The sequence below is a fragment of the Corythoichthys intestinalis genome, chromosome 11 (genome assembly GCF_030265065.1).
Source record: "Corythoichthys intestinalis isolate RoL2023-P3 chromosome 11, ASM3026506v1, whole genome shotgun sequence".
Taxonomy (NCBI): Eukaryota; Metazoa; Chordata; class Actinopteri; order Syngnathiformes; family Syngnathidae; genus Corythoichthys; species Corythoichthys intestinalis.
The window spans coordinates 56,096,961-56,117,300 of record NC_080405.1 but is presented as its reverse complement, the minus strand read 5'-3'; the positions used below and the strand labels follow the sequence as shown (position 1 = coordinate 56,117,300).

General features: G+C 40.5%; 1 protein-coding gene across 6 annotated transcripts in view; it reads left to right on the top strand.

Moving 5' to 3' along the window:
- The first annotated feature begins 4,788 nt into the window (after window positions 1-4,788).
- glra1 (glycine receptor, alpha 1) overlaps window positions 4,789-20,340 on the top strand; it is a 133,454-nt gene continuing 117,902 nt past the window's right edge. For 5 of the 6 annotated variants that reach the window (XM_057849695.1, XM_057849694.1, XM_057849696.1 and 2 more), the window contains exon 1: window positions 12,330-12,846. In XM_057849695.1, the coding sequence (XP_057705678.1) occupies window positions 12,776-12,846 (71 nt within the window). In that variant the 5' untranslated portion in view covers window positions 12,330-12,775. Of the gene's footprint in view, window positions 4,937-12,329; window positions 12,847-20,340 lie in introns of those variants that run through there. The other variant, XM_057849697.1, reaches the window with a different exon arrangement.

Genomic DNA, 20,340 nt, shown 5'->3' with positions numbered 1-20,340 from the left:
CCTTTTTCTACGATAAAACCAAGAAACTGCATTGACCCCCGGTGAAACTCGCACTTCTCGGCCTTGACAAACAACCTATTTTCCAGAAGTCTTTGCAGGACCATGCGGACGTGTTGGCGGTGTTCCTGCAAGCTTCTTGAAAATATTAAAATGTCATCTAAATAAACAAAACAAAAGATATTTAGCATGTCACGAAGCACATCATTTATGAGGCTCTGGAAAACGGCAGGTGCATTAGTCAGACCAAAAGGCATGACCAGGTATTCAAAATGTCCGAGCGGGGTTTTGAAAGCGGTTTTCCACTCATCTCCCTCCCGAATCCTAACCAAATGGTAAGCGCTGCGTAAGTCTAATTTAGTATATATGGTGGCTGATTTTAACGGTGCGAAGGCCGAATCTAACAATGGCAGTGGATATTTATTTTTAACAGTAATCTCGTTAAGGCCCTGGTAGTCGACGCACGGCCGAAGACCCCCATCTTTTTTACCAACGAAGAAAAACCCTGCTCCCAATGGTGAAGACGAAGGGCGAATTAGGCCAGTTGCCAAGGAAGAGGTTATATATTCTTTCATAGCCTCCTGCTCAGGTTTAGAGACTTTGTATAATCTCGAGCTAGGCAGAGGGGCATTGGGCTGCAAGTCAATGGCGCAATCGTAAGGACGGTGCGGGGGCAGGGTCTTAGCCTGGTCTATACTAAAAACGTGTTGGAGATCATGGTATTCGGCAGGCACATTTACCAAATTAACAGGCTCGGGAACAGTTTGGGCTTGATCAGGAAGTAGGCACGCCGAGCGTAAACAGTGCGCGTAGCAGAAGGAACTCCAAGTCACTACTTGTGTCTTAGCCCAGTCAATATTAGGGTTATGCACTTTTAGCCAGGAGAGCCCTAGCACAACCGGAGCCGATTTGCATGGCATAATCAAAAAACTACGGACCTCAAAATGATTCCCGGACAACTTGGTTTTAAGTGGGGGCGTTATAAACCTTACGTCCGCCAGGGGTCGCCCATCGAGATCTAAAACCCTTTTGGGAGAAGAGAGTCTTATTAATGGACATTTAAGCGCATCAACAACACTCTGGTCCATGAAACAGTCATCTGCCCCCGAATCTATTAAGGCAGTGAACCTAAAATTAACCCCACCATGCGAAACTTCTCCCGGCAATTGCAGTCTCATTTCACTTAGAGTTTGTTTTAGTTCTTTCAACTCGTTGCGAGGCAAATCATTTGACTGATTGCCATCACGTACGAACCTGGGCCCCCCTCGGGCGAGAGGAACCTCAGGAGCCGAAGATCCAGGACGACGTGAAGGAATCGCGTCACAGGTGGAGATGTGGTGCCCCGGCAAGCCACAGTAAAGACACAAGCCTGCCCTCATCCGTCTCCGCCGCTCCTCCGCAGGAAGACGACCGCCGCCGAGTTGCATTGGCTCCTCCCCCGTCAGGGCCGGACTCCGCGTCGGCGTAGAGGCAGATGGCGATTCGATGAAGCCCTCAGCACGGACCCCAGCCGGGCCGTTCCACGATGACGACGACCCCTGACGTCCCCGCTGCTCCAAGGCTCGTTCCCTCTCACGCTCCTTCAGCCGATTGTCCAATTTTACGGACAAAGAAATCAGGTCCTCCAAGCCCGAAGAATCCTCCCGGGCCGCCAATTCGTCTTTCACCGCAGAAGACAACCCCCGCCGAAAAATTCCACACAGCGCAGCTTCGCCAAAACCGCACTCCACGGCCAAAATGCGAAATTGAATGGAGTAGTCCGCCACGCTAAGATCGCCCTGAAAAAAATCCAGCAGGCGGCTGCCTGCCTCCCTGCCCCTAACCGGGTGATCAAAAACCCTCACAAACTCAGTTTTAAAAATCTCGAACGATTGACGGATCGCGGGATTAGCGTTGCTCACCGCCATTGCCCAAGTGGCCGCTTTACCGGCGAGGAGACTCATAGTATACGCTACACGGGACCTGTCACTTGCAAACGTATATGGCTGTTGATCAAATACAAGAGAGCACTGGTGCAAAAATTGTTGGCAAGCGCCAGGTTTTCCCTCATAACGATGGGGGTGTGGCAACACCGGCTCCCGAAAAGAAGCCGGTGGAACAACCGGAGACGGGGTGGAGTGATCGGGCGCCGCGGCAGCGTTACCTACACCACCGGTCCGTGCAGGTGGGGCCATATTTTCTATTCTAGTGGTTAATGCGGTGGTCACGTTCACAAGTTCATTTAATAATTGTTCATGCTTACTGATCGTATGGCCATGACCGGCAAGTGCATGGCGAATACTCTCCGAGTCTGTGGGATCCATGGTCGGACTATTCTGTTAGGAACGGCAAGCCGTTAATGTGGATCCAAAACACAGACCAGGAGATCAGTAGAGTAAATGTTTGTATTTAATAAGTACAACAAAAGGAGCACGCTAACAAACGCGAGTTTAACAAGTACAACAAAGGAAGCACGCTAACAAACGCGAGTTTAACAAGTACAACTAAGGGCACGCTGACAAACGCGAGTTTAACAAGTACAACTAAGGGCACGCTAACAAACGCGAGTTTAACAAGTACAACTAAGAGAGCACGCTAAAATGCATGAATATAACAGAGTACAAGAGTCTAACTACAAAGTCCAAAAGAGCACTAAAGTAAAGCTAACCAAACCAGAATACGACCGTAGAACGTCGGGAAACTCGAAGGATGACGATGAACACACAGGCGGTAAGCAAGGCAAATAGCAAGCAATAGTCCGACACTTGCAGATGGTGACAGGCTTCCTTAAATACTGAGCTTTCCTAATCAAGCACAGGTGTGTCGTGTTACCCCGCCAATCTGGCTCAATCAGGTGCTGCATAAAGAAAAAAGAACTGAGAACACACACAAATATGACAATGTGAGGTAAGTAAGTAATGGGTGCTGTTAATTACAAAAATTCCAGAAGCATCACATGACTTTTCAAAGGGTGCCAATACTTTTGTCCGGCCCTTTTTTGGAGTTTTGTGATAAATGATTTTTTTCCCTATTCTCTTGTGTGTTTTTTCCATTGCAAGCAAAATAAAAGAAGATATTACTACCAAAGCATTTGTATAATTGCAACCATTTTCTGGGAGAAATTGAGCATTATCTGAAAGAATTGCTGGGGTACCAATACTTTTGGCCAGCACTGTAGACTATTCATGAATTAGGTTCATAGTTGTGAGAAATAGCCCAGACCAATGAGTTAACACTTCAAGGGCCTTCCCAATTGCCACGAATTGGACGTCAATGGCTGTCAATAAGGAGGCAAATAGCAGCGTACGCGCCATTTTCCCTCCGCTTTTTCGTAAGGGAGGATGACTTTTCAAGCCTGCTGTTTTATTCATGAGCGTGATCATTGTACGGCTGGAGGTCGCGCGCGTCCCGCACCGCCGCGCTCCAAGCAATTACCTGCGCGGGGGCCGCTAATAGTTTCCCTCCCGCTCCATTCTTTCGACCCGTTATCTGGGATTAAATGCTCTCTCTCCGGCGTACCGCGGACGACCTTGGCGCTCGTCGACGTCTGACCTTGAGACCCGACACGTGTCGGACGTTATGAGTCCGGCTCCTGCAGATCACGTCTTGGCACCGCTTTTTTTTTTTTTTTTTGGAATCATTTTATCTGTCATTTGTTCATTAAATCAGTGCACAAATAAATAATAAAACGGGGAAAAAAGTATATAAAAATTACAATTAAAAACAAACAACAACAAAAAAGTTAAAATGAATAATAATTGAAATTTAGATGTGATGAAATAATGACGGGAATAGCAAAAAAATAAAATAAAATAAATTAGTTAATTAATATAAAAAAAAAAAAAGAAAAAAAAAGTGAAAAGATAAACCTTGAAATGAATGGGAAAAAAATCATTATTAAAAATGTATATGATATAATTATATAAAAATAAAAATGCAAATTAAAAAAATAAAAATTGAATAGCAATGAATGTTGAAATAAATGAAAATTGACAAATATTTAGATATATTCGAAAAAAATAACATTAAATTATTAAAACTGAATTGATATATAATTATACAATAATAATAATAATCTAAATTAAAAAATCAACCAAATAAAAATGGAAAAAATAAATGAACATTGAAATGAATGAAAATTGACAAATATTTTGATATATAAAAGTTAAATATTTTATTTAACATTAAATTATTTAAAATTAATTGATATTATATAATTATATAAAAATAATAATCTAAATAAAAAGAATCAACCAAATAAAAATTTAAAAATAAATGTTGAAATGAATGAAAATTGAAAAATATTTAGATGAATTACATTTTTATATTTTTTTGTATTTAACATTAAATTAATAATTAAAACTTAATTGATATATAATTATATGAAAATAATAATTAAAAAAAAAACAATCAATTAAAAAAAAATGTTGAAATTAATGAATGGAAACTGACAAATATTTAGATAAATGTTAGAATAAAAATTGAATTTAACATTGAATTATTAAAAATTGATAATATGAATAAGTAATGTAAAAGTATATTTATAAATGTATATAATAAATATATAATATATATTATAAAAATATGTAAACATATAAGAATTATTAAATATTTTAAATTTAATGAACAGAAAATTTAAAAAACATGACCCAAGAATTGAAATATGTATATCTAGAACATGAATTTAAAAACTATGTTGAAAGAATAATTGAAATAAATAAATGTTAGAATTGAAATACAAATAATTTTCAAACAAAGCCCTGAAAAAAAACCAACAAAAAAAACGAACGTATCAGAACTGAACTAAAGACAAGGAAAAAAGAGTCAAACAAGTCGTTTCTTGAAAGACACTGACGCAAAATGGCCGACGAATGATGACGCTCGCTGCCGTTGGCTCACACCTGACAAGCTTGATGTCATATCGATCACCTAAACAGACGAGTTAAGCATAAAAGACAAGGTACGTTACAATAATAATATCACACTGTCTCTAATTAATATTGCAAGCAGCTACGACTTAGTGTCTCTAGTTAGCATAAGTGAAACAAAGTTAATGTCTGCTAGTGAGGGACATCGCGTTATTACCGTAATTAGCACGTACGGCTAGCATTAGCGAAACAGGCTATATCTGCCACTGACGGACATCGCGTTGCTAATTAGCATGTCTGGCAAGCTGTGACTGCGACCAAATGACATGACGTAGCTAATTAGTATGGCTAACGTTCAGTAATTTACATCACTTTGAGAGCAGCTCTCTCTTTTTCTTAGAAAAAATGGGTTCTGTTAATGTTGTGCTTATATTAGAAGTGATAGCTGTCACTGCTGTTATTTTGCTGGTCCTCTCCATTTTGTACAGCCGTTCCAAAAAAGTCACATTTGCTACCAAAAGGTGTTGTTCATCCCGCACGCACAAAAGCAAATGAGTAAGTATTTTTTACACTGAGTACTTTTTAAGTGAGTTACTTTTTGATGGAAACTTTGCATATAATTCAATAGCTATCATTCTCACATTTCTATCTATATTGAATCAGTATATTGTTCTATATTTAGCAACAGCAAGCAGAGTTGGGTAGTAACGCGTTACAATTACTGCGTTACATTTACTTGAGTAACTTTTCTGCGATAAATATACTCTTTAGAGTCATTTTAGTAAGCCATACTTTTTACTTGACTAGATTTGTGAAGAAATAATGCTACTCTTACTCCGCTACTTTGGGTTACACAAAAATCGTTACGTTTTCTCTTTATTTGACATGTTAGATTTTTTTTATTTTATTTTTTATTTTTTTTTAGCAATTTCACCAATGAGACGTTACATCAATAATCACATGACTCCATTATACCAATCAGATGCAAGGTTGCTGTTTTGATGAGTAACTATGTTTTATGAGTAACTATGAAGATTGCACATCATGTTGATGCTACTGCCCTTTTATTTAATCTAGGAACTATTTTCTCCACTAGAGGGCACTCATGCTCTTTGGACAAATAATGCTTCATTTCTGTCATTTTTTCTCTCTCACTGGAATTCAATGTTTGTTTGTTATTTTTTTGTGTATTTCTTTGGCTTAATGTGGTTATGTAATGGTTTATTGTAGAGTATCATTATAACGACAGTTCATATATATTTGTGTTGAGGAAAATAGAATCCCATTGTTTAACAAAAAAAAAAAATCAAACAAAAATGTAGCAGTTACTCACAATGTTACTCATTACTTGAGTATTCTTTTCACCAAATACTTTTTTACTTGTACTTGAGTACATTTTTTGGATGACTACTTTTACTATTACTTGAGTAATAATATTTTTGAAGTAACGCAACTCTTACTTGAGTCGAATTTTTGGCTACTCTACCCATCTCTGACAACAAGTGACCCTGGAATGCTTCAGAATCAATAGGAAGTGACCCAATTTGCACATGAAGTGAACCCATAATGCCCCCAAATCAACAGGAAGTGTCCCTATATCTACAGGAAGTCCGAGAGTCCTCAAACTCAACAGGAAGTGATCAGATATGAACAGGAAGTGAACTTAAAATGCCTCAAAATCAACAGGAATGCCACCCTAAAATGCCTCAAAATCAACAGGAAGCGAACCAATATGTACAGGAAGTGAACCTGAAATGCCCCCAAATCAACAGGAAGTGACCAGATATGAGCAGGAAGTGAACCTGGAATGCCTCAAAATCAACAGGAAGTGACCCAATATGTACAGGAAGTGATCCCGAAATGCCCCCCAAATCTACAGGAAGTGATCTGATAACTACAGGAAGTCTAAGATGCCTAAAACTCAACTGGAAGTGACCTGATTTCGACAGGAAATGGCCCGATATTGACAAGAAGGGACCCTGGAATGCCTCAAAATCAACAGGAAGTGGCCACGGAATGCCACAAAATCAACAGGAAGTGACCTGTTAGCTACAAAAAGTCTGAAATGCCACAAATGAAACAGGACGTCACACTCGAATGCCTGAAAATCAACAGGAAGTGGCCCAATATGAACAGGAAGTGAACCCGAAATGCCTCAAAATCAATAGGAAGTGACCTAATATATGCAGGAAATCAGAGATGCCTCAAAATCAACAGGAACTTACCAGATATGAACAGGAAGTGAAACTGAAATGCCTCAAAATTAACAGGAAGTTACCCTGAAATGCCTCAAAATCAACAGGAAGTGGTCACGGAATGCCACAAAATCAACAGGAAGTGACCCGTCATGAACAGGAAGTGAACCTGAAATGCCACAAAATCAACAGGAAGTCACCCTCGAATGCCTGAAAATCAACAGGAAGTGGCCCAATATGAACAGGAAGTGAACCCAAAATACCTCAAAATCAACAGGAACTTACCAGATATGAACAGGAAGTGAACTTGAAATAACCCAAAATCAACAGGAAGTTACCGTGGAATGCCTCTAAATCAACAGGAAGTGACCCAATATGAACAGGAAGTGAACTTGAAATGCCCCAAAATCAACAGGAAGTGACCCGATAACTTCAGGAAGTCCGAGATGCCTCTAAATCAACAGGAAGTGACCCGATATAGCAACCATCATAGCAGAGCTGCCATAGCAATTTCTCCAGAAATGGCATTTTCTAGTTACTTATACTTGAGTAAAAAAATACCAGTCTTAGAGGTTCTTGGCACTCTTTCCACCCGCGGCCACGCCGTCAAATTCAAAGCGCGTCGAGGCATAACGGTGAATGTACACACGCGCACACAAGTGCGCTGAAGTAAAGGTCACATTTTGTTTTTACAAGCTTGAAGAAAATGAAAAGTGACAATGCGCCTTTTGCTCAATTGGCTCCCCGCAACCTTCTGTTGTTTTTTTTCACTCTCATCTGCTGCAAAATGTGCTCTCTGATCATTAAATTTCAGGGGTTAACTTGACCAACTTTTAACCATGCGTTTGTCTAAATCTAGCGGAGTGACAATATATCCAGAGCATGCCTTGTGGGCATTTACTGGTGACTTCCTGTTGATTTTCGGGCAATTACAGGTGACTTCCTGTTGATTTGACGTCACTTCCTATTCATTTGAGGACATTCTCAAGTCGCTTTCTGTTCAGTAACCCAAAATCAACAAGAAGTGATTGTCGTTAATGCCCTGAAATGAACAGCAAGTGACCAAAAATTAAGATTAAGTCATCTGAAAGGTCCCTCCAGCTGGGCCAAGAACGAAAAGTGGTATTTGTCATGTGGCTAAATGGACTTTTCCATGTAGCATTTTTTTTTTTTTTGCCATGTGGAAAATTTTGATTTTGCCATGTGGCAAAATGGATTTTTTCCATGTAGCATTTTTTTGCCATGTGGCAAAATTTTGCCATGTGGCAAATTGGATTTTGCCCTGTGGCAAAATGTGGCGGGTTTTTTTTGTGCCATGTGGCAAAATGGATTTTGCCAAGTGGCATTTTTTTGCCATGTGGCAAAATGGATTTTGCCATGTGGTATTTCTTTTGCTATGTGGCGTTTCTTTTTGCCATGTGGCTTTTTTTTTTTTTGCCATTTGGCAAAATGGATTTTGCAATGTGGCATTTCTTTTTGCAATGTGGCAAAATGGATTTTGCCATGTAGCATTTCTTTTTGCCATGTGGCAAAATTGATTTTGCAATGTGGCATTTCTTTTTGCGATGTGGCAAAATGGATTTTGCCATTTGGCATTTATTTTTGCCATCTGGCATTTATTTTTTCCACGTGGCATTGTTTTTGCAATGTGGCAAAATGGATTTTGCCATGTAGCATTTCTTTTTGCCATGTGGCAAAATTGATTTCGCAATGTGTCATTTCTTTTTGCCATGTGGCAAAATGGATTTTGCCATGTGGCATTTTTTTGCCATGTGGCAAAATGGATTTTGCCATGTGGCATTTATTTTTGCCATGTGGCGAAATTGATTTTGGCACGTGGCATTTTTTTTTTTTTGCCATGTGGCGAAATTGATTTTGGCACGTGGCATTTTTTTTTTTTTGCCATGTGGCAAAATCGATTTTGCCACGTGGCTTTTTTGGCATGTGGCAAAATTAATGTTGACCTGTGGATTTTCTTTTTGTATGTGGCATAATGGATTTTGGTTTGTGGCATTTTTTTCGGGGGTTTGTGGCATTTTTTGGGGTGCATGGCATTTTTGCAATCCCTGCACGTCCCTGCCATTGACAGCTATGCACGTCCAAATTTTCCATTCAAGTTAAATGAGAGAAACGTGTGGCTGTGATTTTTGACCATACACTTACCATTAGTAAGTGTAAAGTCAAAAATCAGTCACACGTTTTTCAGCCGTTTAAAATGAATGGAAAATTTGGATGTCCCTAGCCGTCAATGGCATAGCCTTACTTGGGTGCCAGTTGAATGTCAGTGTGCTCTAATGGTAAGTGTATAGTCAAAAATCATAGCCACACGTTTTTTTTGCCATTTAGAATGAATGGAAAATTTTGACGTGCATAGCCGTCAATGGCATGGATGTGCATGGCCTGCAAAAATGCCATACACCTCAAAAATGCCCCAAAGCAGAAAAAAAAACCACAAAACAAAATACTTTTTGCCACATATCAGTAAAAAGGCCACATGGTAGAATCAATTTTGCCACATGTCAAAATCCATTTTGCCACCTGGTAAAAAAAGGCCACATGTCAAAAAGATGGGGAAATCGCTCAAAAATAAACAGGAAGTGACCCTGAAATGCCCCAAAATCAACAGGAGGTGACCCAATATTGACAGGAAGTGACCCCGAAATGTCCCAAAATCAACAGGACGTGACCCAATATGAACAGGAAGTGAACCCAAAAAGCCTCAAAATCAATAGTAAGTGACTTGACATTGACAGGAAGTGACCCTTTAATGCCTCAAAATCAACAGGAAGTGGCAAGGAAAGCCTCAAAATCAACAGGAAGTGACCCGAAAACTACAGGAAGTCCAAGATTCCTCAAAATCAACAGGAAATGACCTGTTATCGACATGAAGTGACCCGATATCAACAGGAAGTGACCCTGTAATGCCTCAAAATCAACAGGAAGTGACCCGATGATTACAGGAAGTCCGAGATTCCTCAACAGGAAATGAACTGATATCGACAGGGAGTGGCCCGATAGTTACAGGAAGTAGCCCTGGAATGCCACATAAGTAACAGGAAGTGACTCTGAAGAGCCTCAAAATCAACAGGAAGTGACCCGATGATTACAACAAGTCCAAGATGCCGCAAAATCAACTTTAAGCGACCCAATATCAACAGGAAGTGACTTGATATTTACAGGAAGTGACCCTGGAATGACTCAAAATTAACAGGACGTCTGCATGAAATTCCTCAAAATCAACACGAAGTGACCTGATATGAACAGGATGTGAACATGAAATGCCCCAAAATCAACAGGAAGTGACCCGATGAGTACAGGAAGTCCAAGATGACGCAAAATCAACACAAGGTGACCCAATACCTAACCTTAACCCTAAGTGACCCGATGACTACACGAAGTCCAAGATGCCGCACAATTAACAGGAAGTGACTCCATTTCAACAGGAGGTGACCCAGAAATGTCCCTAAAGGGTCACCATATCAATAGGATGTGACCTGAATTGCCCTTATATAAATATGAAGTGACCCAATATCAACAGGAAGTGATCCGATGACTACAGGAAGTCCAGGATGCCGCAAAATCAACATGAAGTGACCCAATATCAACAGGAAGTGACCTGATATCAACAGGAAGTGACCCTGGAAAAGCCTAAAAATCAACAGGAAGTGACCCGATGACTACAGGAAGTCCAAAATGCTGCAAAATCAACAGGAAGCGACCCAATATCAACAGGAAGTGACCCTGGAAAAGCCTCAAAATCAACAGTAAGTCACCCGATGGCATCAGGAAGTCCGAGATGCCGCAAAATTAACAGGAAGTGACCCAATTTCAACAGGAAGTGACCCAGAAATGCCCCTAAAGGGTCACCATATCAATATGATGTAATAATAATAATAATACATATGTGACCCAAAATGCCCTTATATCAATATTAAGTGACCCAAAATCAACAGGAAGTGACCCGATGACTACAGGAAGTCCAAGATGTCGCAAAATCAACATGAAGTGACCCAATATCAACAGGAAGTGACCTGATATCTACACGAAGGGACCCTGGAAAAGCCTCAAAATCAACAGTAAGTGACCCGATGACTACAGGAAGTCCGAGATGCCGCAAAATTAACAGGAAGTAACCCAATTTCAACAGCAAGTGACCCAGAAATGTCCCTAAAGGGTCCCCATATCAATAGGATGTGACCCGAAATGCCCTTATATCAACAGGAAATGACCCAATATCGACAGGAAGTGACCCAAAATCAACAGGAAGTGACCCTAGAAAAGCCGCAAAATCAACATGAAGTGACCCAATATAAACAGGAAGTGACCTGATATCAACAGGAAGTGACCCTAGAAAAGCCTAAAAATCAACAGGAAGTCACCCGATGACTACAGGAAGTCCAAGATACTGCAAAATCAACAGGAAGTGACCCAATATCAACAGGAAGTGACCGGATATCTACAGGAAGTGACCCTGTAAAAGCCTCAAAATCAACAGTAGGTCACCCGATGACATCAGGAAGTCAGAGATGCAGCAAAATTAACAGGAAGTGACCCAATTTCAACAGGAATTGACCCAGAATTGCCCCTAAAGGGTCACCATATCAACAGAATGTGACCTGAAATCCCCTTATATCAATGGGAAGTGACCCAATATCAACAGGAAGTGACCCAATATCAACTGGAAGTGACCCCGAAATGCCTCAAAATCAACAGGAAGTGACCCGATTACTACAGGAAGTTCCTAGATGCCGCGAAATAAACAGGAAGTGACCCTTCGTTGCTTCAAAATCATAAGGAAGTGACCCAATATGTACAGGAAGTGATCCTGAAATGCCATTTAGGCAACAGGAAATGCCCCGGAAATCCCCCCATTACGACAGGAAGTGACCCAATATAAACAGGAAGTCCGAGATGCATCAAAATCAACAGCAAGTGACGCCTAAAGGGTCACCATGTCAACAGGAAGCGACCCTAAAATGCCCCTCTTATCAACAGGAAGTGACCTGATATGTTTACCTACCACAATAAAGCTACCATTGTAATTTTCTAAAGCAACCTCAACGGCAGCCAAAGAGTTAACACAACCAAAACGAGCTAATAAGAAATTCCAGAACACGCCGCTGACGTTCACGCGGCATAACCCGACTGGCGCCCCTGCCCGCCAACGGCGCGCGAGCCGGTCCGTCCCTCGGCCAATGGCGCCTCGGGTGGGCGTGTCTCCGAGTGGGAGGGGCGTCGCTTTGCTAAATGACTGCAGCACGAGCATCACACGCGGCCGCGGCGTCTCTCCAGTCGCGGACGCGCGTGGAGCGGCAGACGCGGCGCGCACGGGAGCGTCCGCCGGTGCGGCAACACGCGATGACTGACGATCGGCGCCCCTGACCGTGGGGGGGTCTTCTCTCCGCTCTCCCGCTCGGATTAACGCTCGCGCCCCCCGCCCCCGTGACGAGGAATATGCTGCCTTTTCCCGCCGGCTGTGAGGATTTGTAAGGAATTGCGAGCGCCCCCTCGCCCACCCTTACCCCCCCAACCCCGTCTTCCCGGAAGCCCCCCCCCCCCAGTCCGACCCCCGTTTTTCCCAGAGAGGACACAGGTGTGATCGCATGAGCGCAAACTCACCTTGGAGGTCCTCCACCCACACCTGCGCCCCCCTCCTCTTTCTTCCAGCTGGCAAAGTGTGACCCCTCACTTGCCCCCCCCAACCCCCGATAACCCCCCCACCTTAAAAAAAAAATCATGAGACTATCCAAAATGTGCCGCCTGAACGCGCTGAGCATCTACTTGTGGGAGACGCTCGTGTTCTTCAGGTAAGACAACCTAAGACGTTTTATTTTTCTGTTGTACGTGGAAGTTTGACTGCCATTGACGGTAATGGACGTCCAAATCCATTTGAATTGCGGAGGTGCTCCCCATTTATTAATATTTTTGGACGTCAATCGTCTAACTGATCGACATTTACAAGTATGGACGTCCAATTCATTTGAACTAGGAGGACTCAATGTGAATGCTAATTTTTCAGTCATGTTGACAAGTATAGACGTCCAATTCATATCGTTAATGTTAACTAGTAACATTAGCTCATTGACATTGACAAGTATAGACATCCAATTTATCGGAACGGGGAGGACTGGCTGTGAATACTAATTTTTCAGTGCCATTGACAAGTATAGACGTCCAATTCTTATAGTTGGATGTTAAGTCGCACCATTATTACATTGACATGTATGGACGTCCTATTCATTTGAATTGGGAGAACTGGGTGCTAATTAGGGTTGCAGCTATCGATTATTTTAGTAGTCGATTAATCGAAGAACTAGTTAGTTCGAATAATCGACATTGACATTGACAAGTATAGACGTCCAATTCATTTGAACTAGGGAGGACGGCTGTGAAATATTTATTTTTCAGTGCCATTGACAAGTATGGACGTCCAATTCTATGGGCATCCTATTCATTTAAACTCTGAGGACTGGGTGCTAATGCTAATTTTTCACTCCTGTTGACAAGTACAGACGTCCATTTCATTTGAATTGGGAGGACTGGATTGACAAGTATGGACGTCCAATTCTTTTAGGTAATTAGTCGTAACATTATTACATTGACATGTATGGGCGTCCTACTCATTTGAATTGGGAGAACTGGGCGCTAATGCTAATTTTTCAGCGCCATTGACGGTGCTAGATGTCCAATTCATTTGAACTGGGAGGAGCGACTGTTAATGCTAATTTTTAAGTCCTGTTGACAAGTATAGATGTCCAATTACTGTCTTTAATGTTTACTCGTAATTAGAGCTGCAGCTATCGATTATTTTAGTAGTCGATTAATCGATGAACCAGTTAGTTCGAATAATCGAGTAATCGGATAAGGAAAAATTAATAATGCAAAATTAAAATGCCTAAACTGAGCTTCAAACGGTATAAAAAAAATAAATAAATGAGGTTATACGTACAAAAAAAGAACATTTGGCTAACTTACAAAGCAAAAGTCCGCTAGCTTAAATGCTATAAAATGCTAACATTTTTTTCCCAATGATTTCAACAAATGGTTCTGACTCATATTCACACAAAAAAACGGCTGAATATACATATAAACTAAATTACGAATGCATTAAAAAAAAATTGCCCAAACAAAAACTCAGCTTACGTCGATCTTAACAGGGGGCAGTTGGATTCAGCCATGTGAAATGAGGCAGACCAGAAGGCAATGTATCCACCCTAATCAATACACTAAATATAAACACTTTCAAAATAAACAACGCCACTTTAAACGAATACTCGAAGCAACAAAATTTAATTCTAATATTTTTTTCTAAACGAATACTCGATTAATCGTTGCAGCACTACTCGTAATGTTAACTCATTTACAAGTATAGACGTTCCATTCATTTGAACTGGGAGGACTGGCTGTTAATGCTAATTTTTCAGTCCTGTTGACATATATAGACGTCCAATACTCATCTTTACTGTTAACTCATAACGTTAACTCATTGACATTGACAAGTATAGACGTCCAATTCATTTGAATTTGGAGGACTGACTGTTAATGCTAATTTTTCATCCACTTAATTTCAACTGGGAGAACCTGAATGCCAATGCTAATCTTTCAGTCCTGTTGACAAGTATAGACGTCCAATTTTCATCTTTAATGTTAACTTATAACTAGGGCTTTCAAAATTATCGCGTTAACGAGCGGTAATTAATTTTTAAAATTAATCCCGTTAAAATATTTAACCCAATTAACGCACAAATGCCCCGCTCAAACAGATTAAAATGACAGTACAGTGAAAGGTGTACTTGTTGTGTTTTTCTGAGTTTTGCCTCTGCTGGCGCTTGGGTGCGACTGATTTTATAGGCTTCAGCACCCATGAGGTTTGTGTAAGTAATTATTGACATCAACAATGGGGGGCTACTAGTTTATTTTTTGATTGAAAATTTTACAAATTTTATTAAAACGAAAACATGAAGAGGGGTTTTAATATGAAATTTCTATAACTTGTACTAACATTTATCTTTTAAGAACTACAAGTCTTTCTATCCATGGATCGCTTTAACAGAATGTCAATAATGGTAATGCCATCTTGTTGATTTATTGTTATAATAAACGAATACAGTACTTATGTACCGTATGTTGAATGGATATATCCATCTTGTGTCTTATCTTTCCATTCCAACAATAATTTACAGAAAAATATGGCATGTTTTATCGATGGTTTGAATTGCGATTAATTGCGATTTTTTACGATTAATTAATTTTTAAGCTGTAATGAACTCGATTAAAAATTTTAATCGTTTGACACCCCTACTTATAACGTTAACTCACTCACATTGAAAGGTGTAAATGTCCAATTTACTTAAACTGGGAGGACTAGCTGTGAAAGCTAATTTTTCAGCGCAATTGACAACTATAGACGTCCAATTCCTTTCTTTAATGTTAAGTTGTAACATTAATACATTGACATGTATGGACGTCCTATTCATTTGAACTGAGAAGACTGGCTGTTAATGCTAATTTTTCAGTGACATTGACTGTGCTAGACTTCTAATTTATTGGAACTGGGAGAACTGGCTGTCAATGCTAATTTTTTAGCGGCATTTACAAGTATAGACGTCCAATTCTTTAATGTTAAGTTTTAACATTAATACATTGAAATGTATGAATGTCCTATTCATTTGAACTGGGAGGACTGGGTGCTAATGCTAATTATTCAGAGTTATTGTCGGTGCTAGACGTTCAATTCATTTGAACTGAGAGGACTGAATGTGAATGCTAATTTTTCAGTACTGTTGACAAGTACAGATGTCGAATTCTAATCTTTAATGTTAATTAGTAACGTTAACTCATTGACATTGATAAGTATAGTTGTCCAATTCATTTAAATTGGGAGGACTGGCTGTGAATGCTAATTTTTCAGTGCCATTGACGGTGCTAGAGGTCCAATTTATTTGAATTGGGATGACCTGAATGTGAATGGTAACTATTCAGTTCTGTTGTCAAGTGTAGACGTCCAATTCTCACCGTTAATGTTAACTCATAACGTTGATACATTGACAAGAATGATGTTCAATTCATTTGAACTGGGAGGACTGGCTGTTAATGCTAATTTTTCGTCCAATTCATTTGAATTGGGGGGGAACCGAATGTGAATGCTAATTTTTGAGTCCTGTTGACAAGTACGGATGTAGATGTCCAAGTATTGATGTTAATGTTAACTTGTAACAGAGGCAACATTTTGTGCTAAAGTTAGTCCTCAGCCTAGCTTTCCTAGCATAATAGCAAACATGACTTTGGATGCTTGATGAGAAATCTATCATTTAACTAATAAATCTTTTGACATTATTCAATTTCTTTGATATAATGGACACATTATGGTCAAAAACACTGAATGTTGTTCATAAAACTACAAAATCTGATTTTTAAAAGAGGTAAAAAAGAAAAATAAAGGTTTAGCACAGTTGAGTTTCCCGCCACTGGTGTGATGTCATTCATATATGGGAATTTTCTTAAAGGGATACTAACACCACTTAACAGTTACACTGGAGATGAACAGAAAACCTTTCCCCCCCTTGTTTGAGATTAAGTAGTATATTTTAATTTAAAAAGAAAACATGATTAAAGAAAATATATTTTGGATTAAATTGGCTGCCAATGAGTTAAGGTGACTTTAACGCAGGAGCGGCACGACGAGCCGGGTGTTTGTGCAGATGCAGCTAATTACGGAGTGGAGGTCTTGAGAGGAACATAATGAGCAACACTTAGCGCTAATGACGGCTCGGGCTTCGGCCCTCTCGCCACCCGCCGCTCGCGCCGACTTCTCCTCGGCGCCATCGATCCGGAATAATGGCGGCCGGCGGTACTTTGAAGCCGCGCCGCCTCGCGTGTCTCTTTCTTGCCGTTTTACAGACCTTGTTTTGCAATAGCTTAACTCGTTTCGCTATTGATATTTAGCGCAAAAACAGGTCAACAGTTTAAGGAATACTTCAAAGATATGAATTGAATTGGAGAAATTGCAATGGTAGCTTTGCTTTGGCTGCACTTCCTGTTGGTGTTAGGCCACTTCCTGTTGATCTGAAGGCATTTCAGGGTCACTTCCTATTGACATCAGATCACTTCCTGTTGATTGAGGGGCCTTTTTGGGGTCACTTACTGTTGATATTAGATCACTTCCTGTTGATTTGGGGGCGATTCAGGGTCACTTCCTGTTGATATCAGATCACTTCCTGTTAATGTAGGGTCACTTTCTATTCATTTGGGGGCATTTCAGGGTCACTTCCTGTTGATTTGGGGACAGTTCAGGTCACTTCCTGTTGACATCAGGTCATTTCCTGTTGATTTGGGGGCATTTCAAGGTCACGTCCTGTTGGTATTAGGTAACTTCCTGTTGATTTGGAAGTATTTCAGGATCACTTCCTGTTGATTGGGGGGCCCTTTTGGGGTCACTTCCTGTTGATATCAGATCACTTCTTGTTGATTTGGGGGTGTTTCAGGATCACTTCCTGTTGATATCAGATCACTTCCTGCTGATATAGGTTCACTTTCTATTAATTTGGGGGCATTTCAGGGTCACTTCCTGTTGATTTGGGGACAGTTCAGGGTCACCTCCTTTTGACATCAGGTCACTTCCTGTTGATTTGGGGGCATTTCAGGGTCACTTCCTGTTGGTATTAGGTTACTTCGTGTTGATTTGGAAACATTTCAGGGTCACTTCCTGTTGATACCAGATAACTTCCTGTTGATTGGGGGCCTTTTTGGATCACTTCCTGTTGATTTGTAAACATTTCAGGATCACTTCCTGTTGATATCAGATCACTTCCTGTTGATTGGGGGACAGTTCAGGGTCACTTCCTGCTGACATCAGGTCACTTCCTGTTGGTTTGGGGGCATTTCAAACCACTTCCTGTTCAAATTGGGTCATTACTGGTTGATATGGGTGCACTTGGGTGTCACTTCCTGTCGATACCATGTCACTTCCTGTTGATGTCGGGTCACTCTCTTTATTTGGAGGCATTTCAGGGTCTTTTCCTGTTCATATTGGGTAACTTCCTTTTGTTATCGGTTCATTTCCTTTTTATATCAGATCAGGTCACTTCCTATTCATATTATGTCACTTCATGTTGATTTTGGGGCATTTCAGGGTCACTTCCTGCTGATAACAGATCTCTACCTATTGATTTGGAGGTTGTTTCGGGGTCACTTCCTGTTGATCTAGGGTCACTTTCTGTTTATTTGGGGGCATTTCAGGGTCACTTCCTTTTCATATTGAGTCACTTCCTATTGATTAGGGGACATTTCAGGGTCACTTCCTGTTGATTATTCGTCACTTCCTGTTGATTTGGGGGCATTTGGGAGTCACTTCTCGTTGACATTGCTTCACCTTCTGTTGATATCAGGTCAATTCCTGTTGATTTGGCGGTATTTCGGGTCACTTCTTGTTGATATCAGGACTCTTCCTGTTTATTTTGGGGTATTTATTAGTCACTTCCTGTTGATATCGGGTCACTTCTTGTTAATTTTGGTGTGTTTCAGGGTTACCTCCTGTAGATATACGGTCACTTCCTGTTGATTTCAGGGCATTGCAGGCTCATTTCCTGATCAAATTGGGTAATTTCCTGTGGATTTGGGGTTTTTTTGGGGTCACGTCCTATTGATATGAGATCACTTCCTGTTGATTTGGGGCATTTTGGGGTCACTTCCTGTTGGTATCAGTTCACTTCCTGTTGATGTGGGGGGATTTTGGGGTGATTTTCTGTTGATTTTGGGGCATTTCAGTGTCACTTCCTATTTATTTGGGGCGATTTTTTTTGTACTTAGATACTTATGCTGTGTGAGCAACAAATCATGGTCATGTTGTTTTTGTTGTTGTTTGATGTCGCAAGCTATCCACACTAGCCTCACGATATACTTAATGGGCACCCCTGAATTAAATTAGCACTATAGGAGTCAATTATATGCAATGACACTTTTCGGCCACCAGGGGGCAAGGCACTCCCCTCAATTTTCGAGAGACAGCTAGAACCAAAAGTGGTATTTGCCATGTGACCAAATGGATTTTGCCATGTGGCATTTTCTTTTTGCCATTTGGCATTTTTTGCCATGTGGCAAAATGGATTTTGGCATTTGGCATTTTTTTGCTATGTGGCAAAATGGATTTTGCCATGTGGCAACATGGATTTTGCCATGTGGCGTTTTTTTGCCAAGTGGCAAATTGAATTTTGCCATGTGGCGTTTTTTTGCCGTAGGGCAAATGGATTTTGCCATGTGGCATTTTTTTCCCATGTGGCAAAATTGGTTTTGTCATTTGGCATTTTTTTGCCATGTCGCAAAATGGATTTTGGATGGATGTAAAAAAAAATGCCACATAGCAAAATCAATTTTGCCATATGGCAAAAAAAAAAAAAAAAAAAAAAAATTTGCCATGTGGCAAAATGGATTTTGCCATGTGGCTTTTTTTTTGCCATGTTGCAAACTGGATTTTGGATGGATGTAAAAAAAAAAAATGCCACATAGCAAAATCCATTTTGCCACATGGCAAAAAAATACCACATGGAAAAAATCCATTTTGCCACATGGCAAATACCACTTTTCGTTCTTGGCCCAGCTGCAATTATCTGCATATGCCAGGGCCATTAGAAATCAACAGAAAAAATCAACAAAAATTTTGGCCGAACTGTATGTTTTTAGCAAAATAACTGAATAGAAATTTTGCGCCCCTTAGCGTCCTGAATTTTTGATGTATAAATGATGTGATTTTGACAAAATTTGTGGGAAAAGAAACATTTTGAAATGTCCCTTTTCTTTTCAAAAACCCGCATTTTGTGGCCAACGCTCATTTTCAGGCTGTCGAACAAAAGAGAGCCCGTGCCGCAGCAGAATTCCGGTCATTTTGGTGTACGAATGGTGGCGCTGGATCAAACGATTTTAGCTTGGAAGAAAAAAGGAATATTGTAGATGGTAGCTTTTGCATTTCATGCAAAACTAGTGCCAATAATAAAATAAGGATCTTTGTTTCCACAAGTGTTTGAGTGCCATAGACAAGTGATCCCCAATAGTAGAGCTAAATGCTAGTGTGTCACGCAATAACAACACGACAACACACAACGCTAATGAAAAGATGCTAATTGCCTCCTGTGACACGACAAGCACCATCTATTAATTAACATTGGTCTCATTTACCTTCGGTGTCAAAGTTGTTGTAACGAGAAGGAACGTCGACTGTCGCCTCATTGTTTGCACTTTAAGGCAGGGATCCCTAACCACCTGCCCGGGGACCGGTAGTGGTCCGTGGCATATTTGCTACAGGGCCG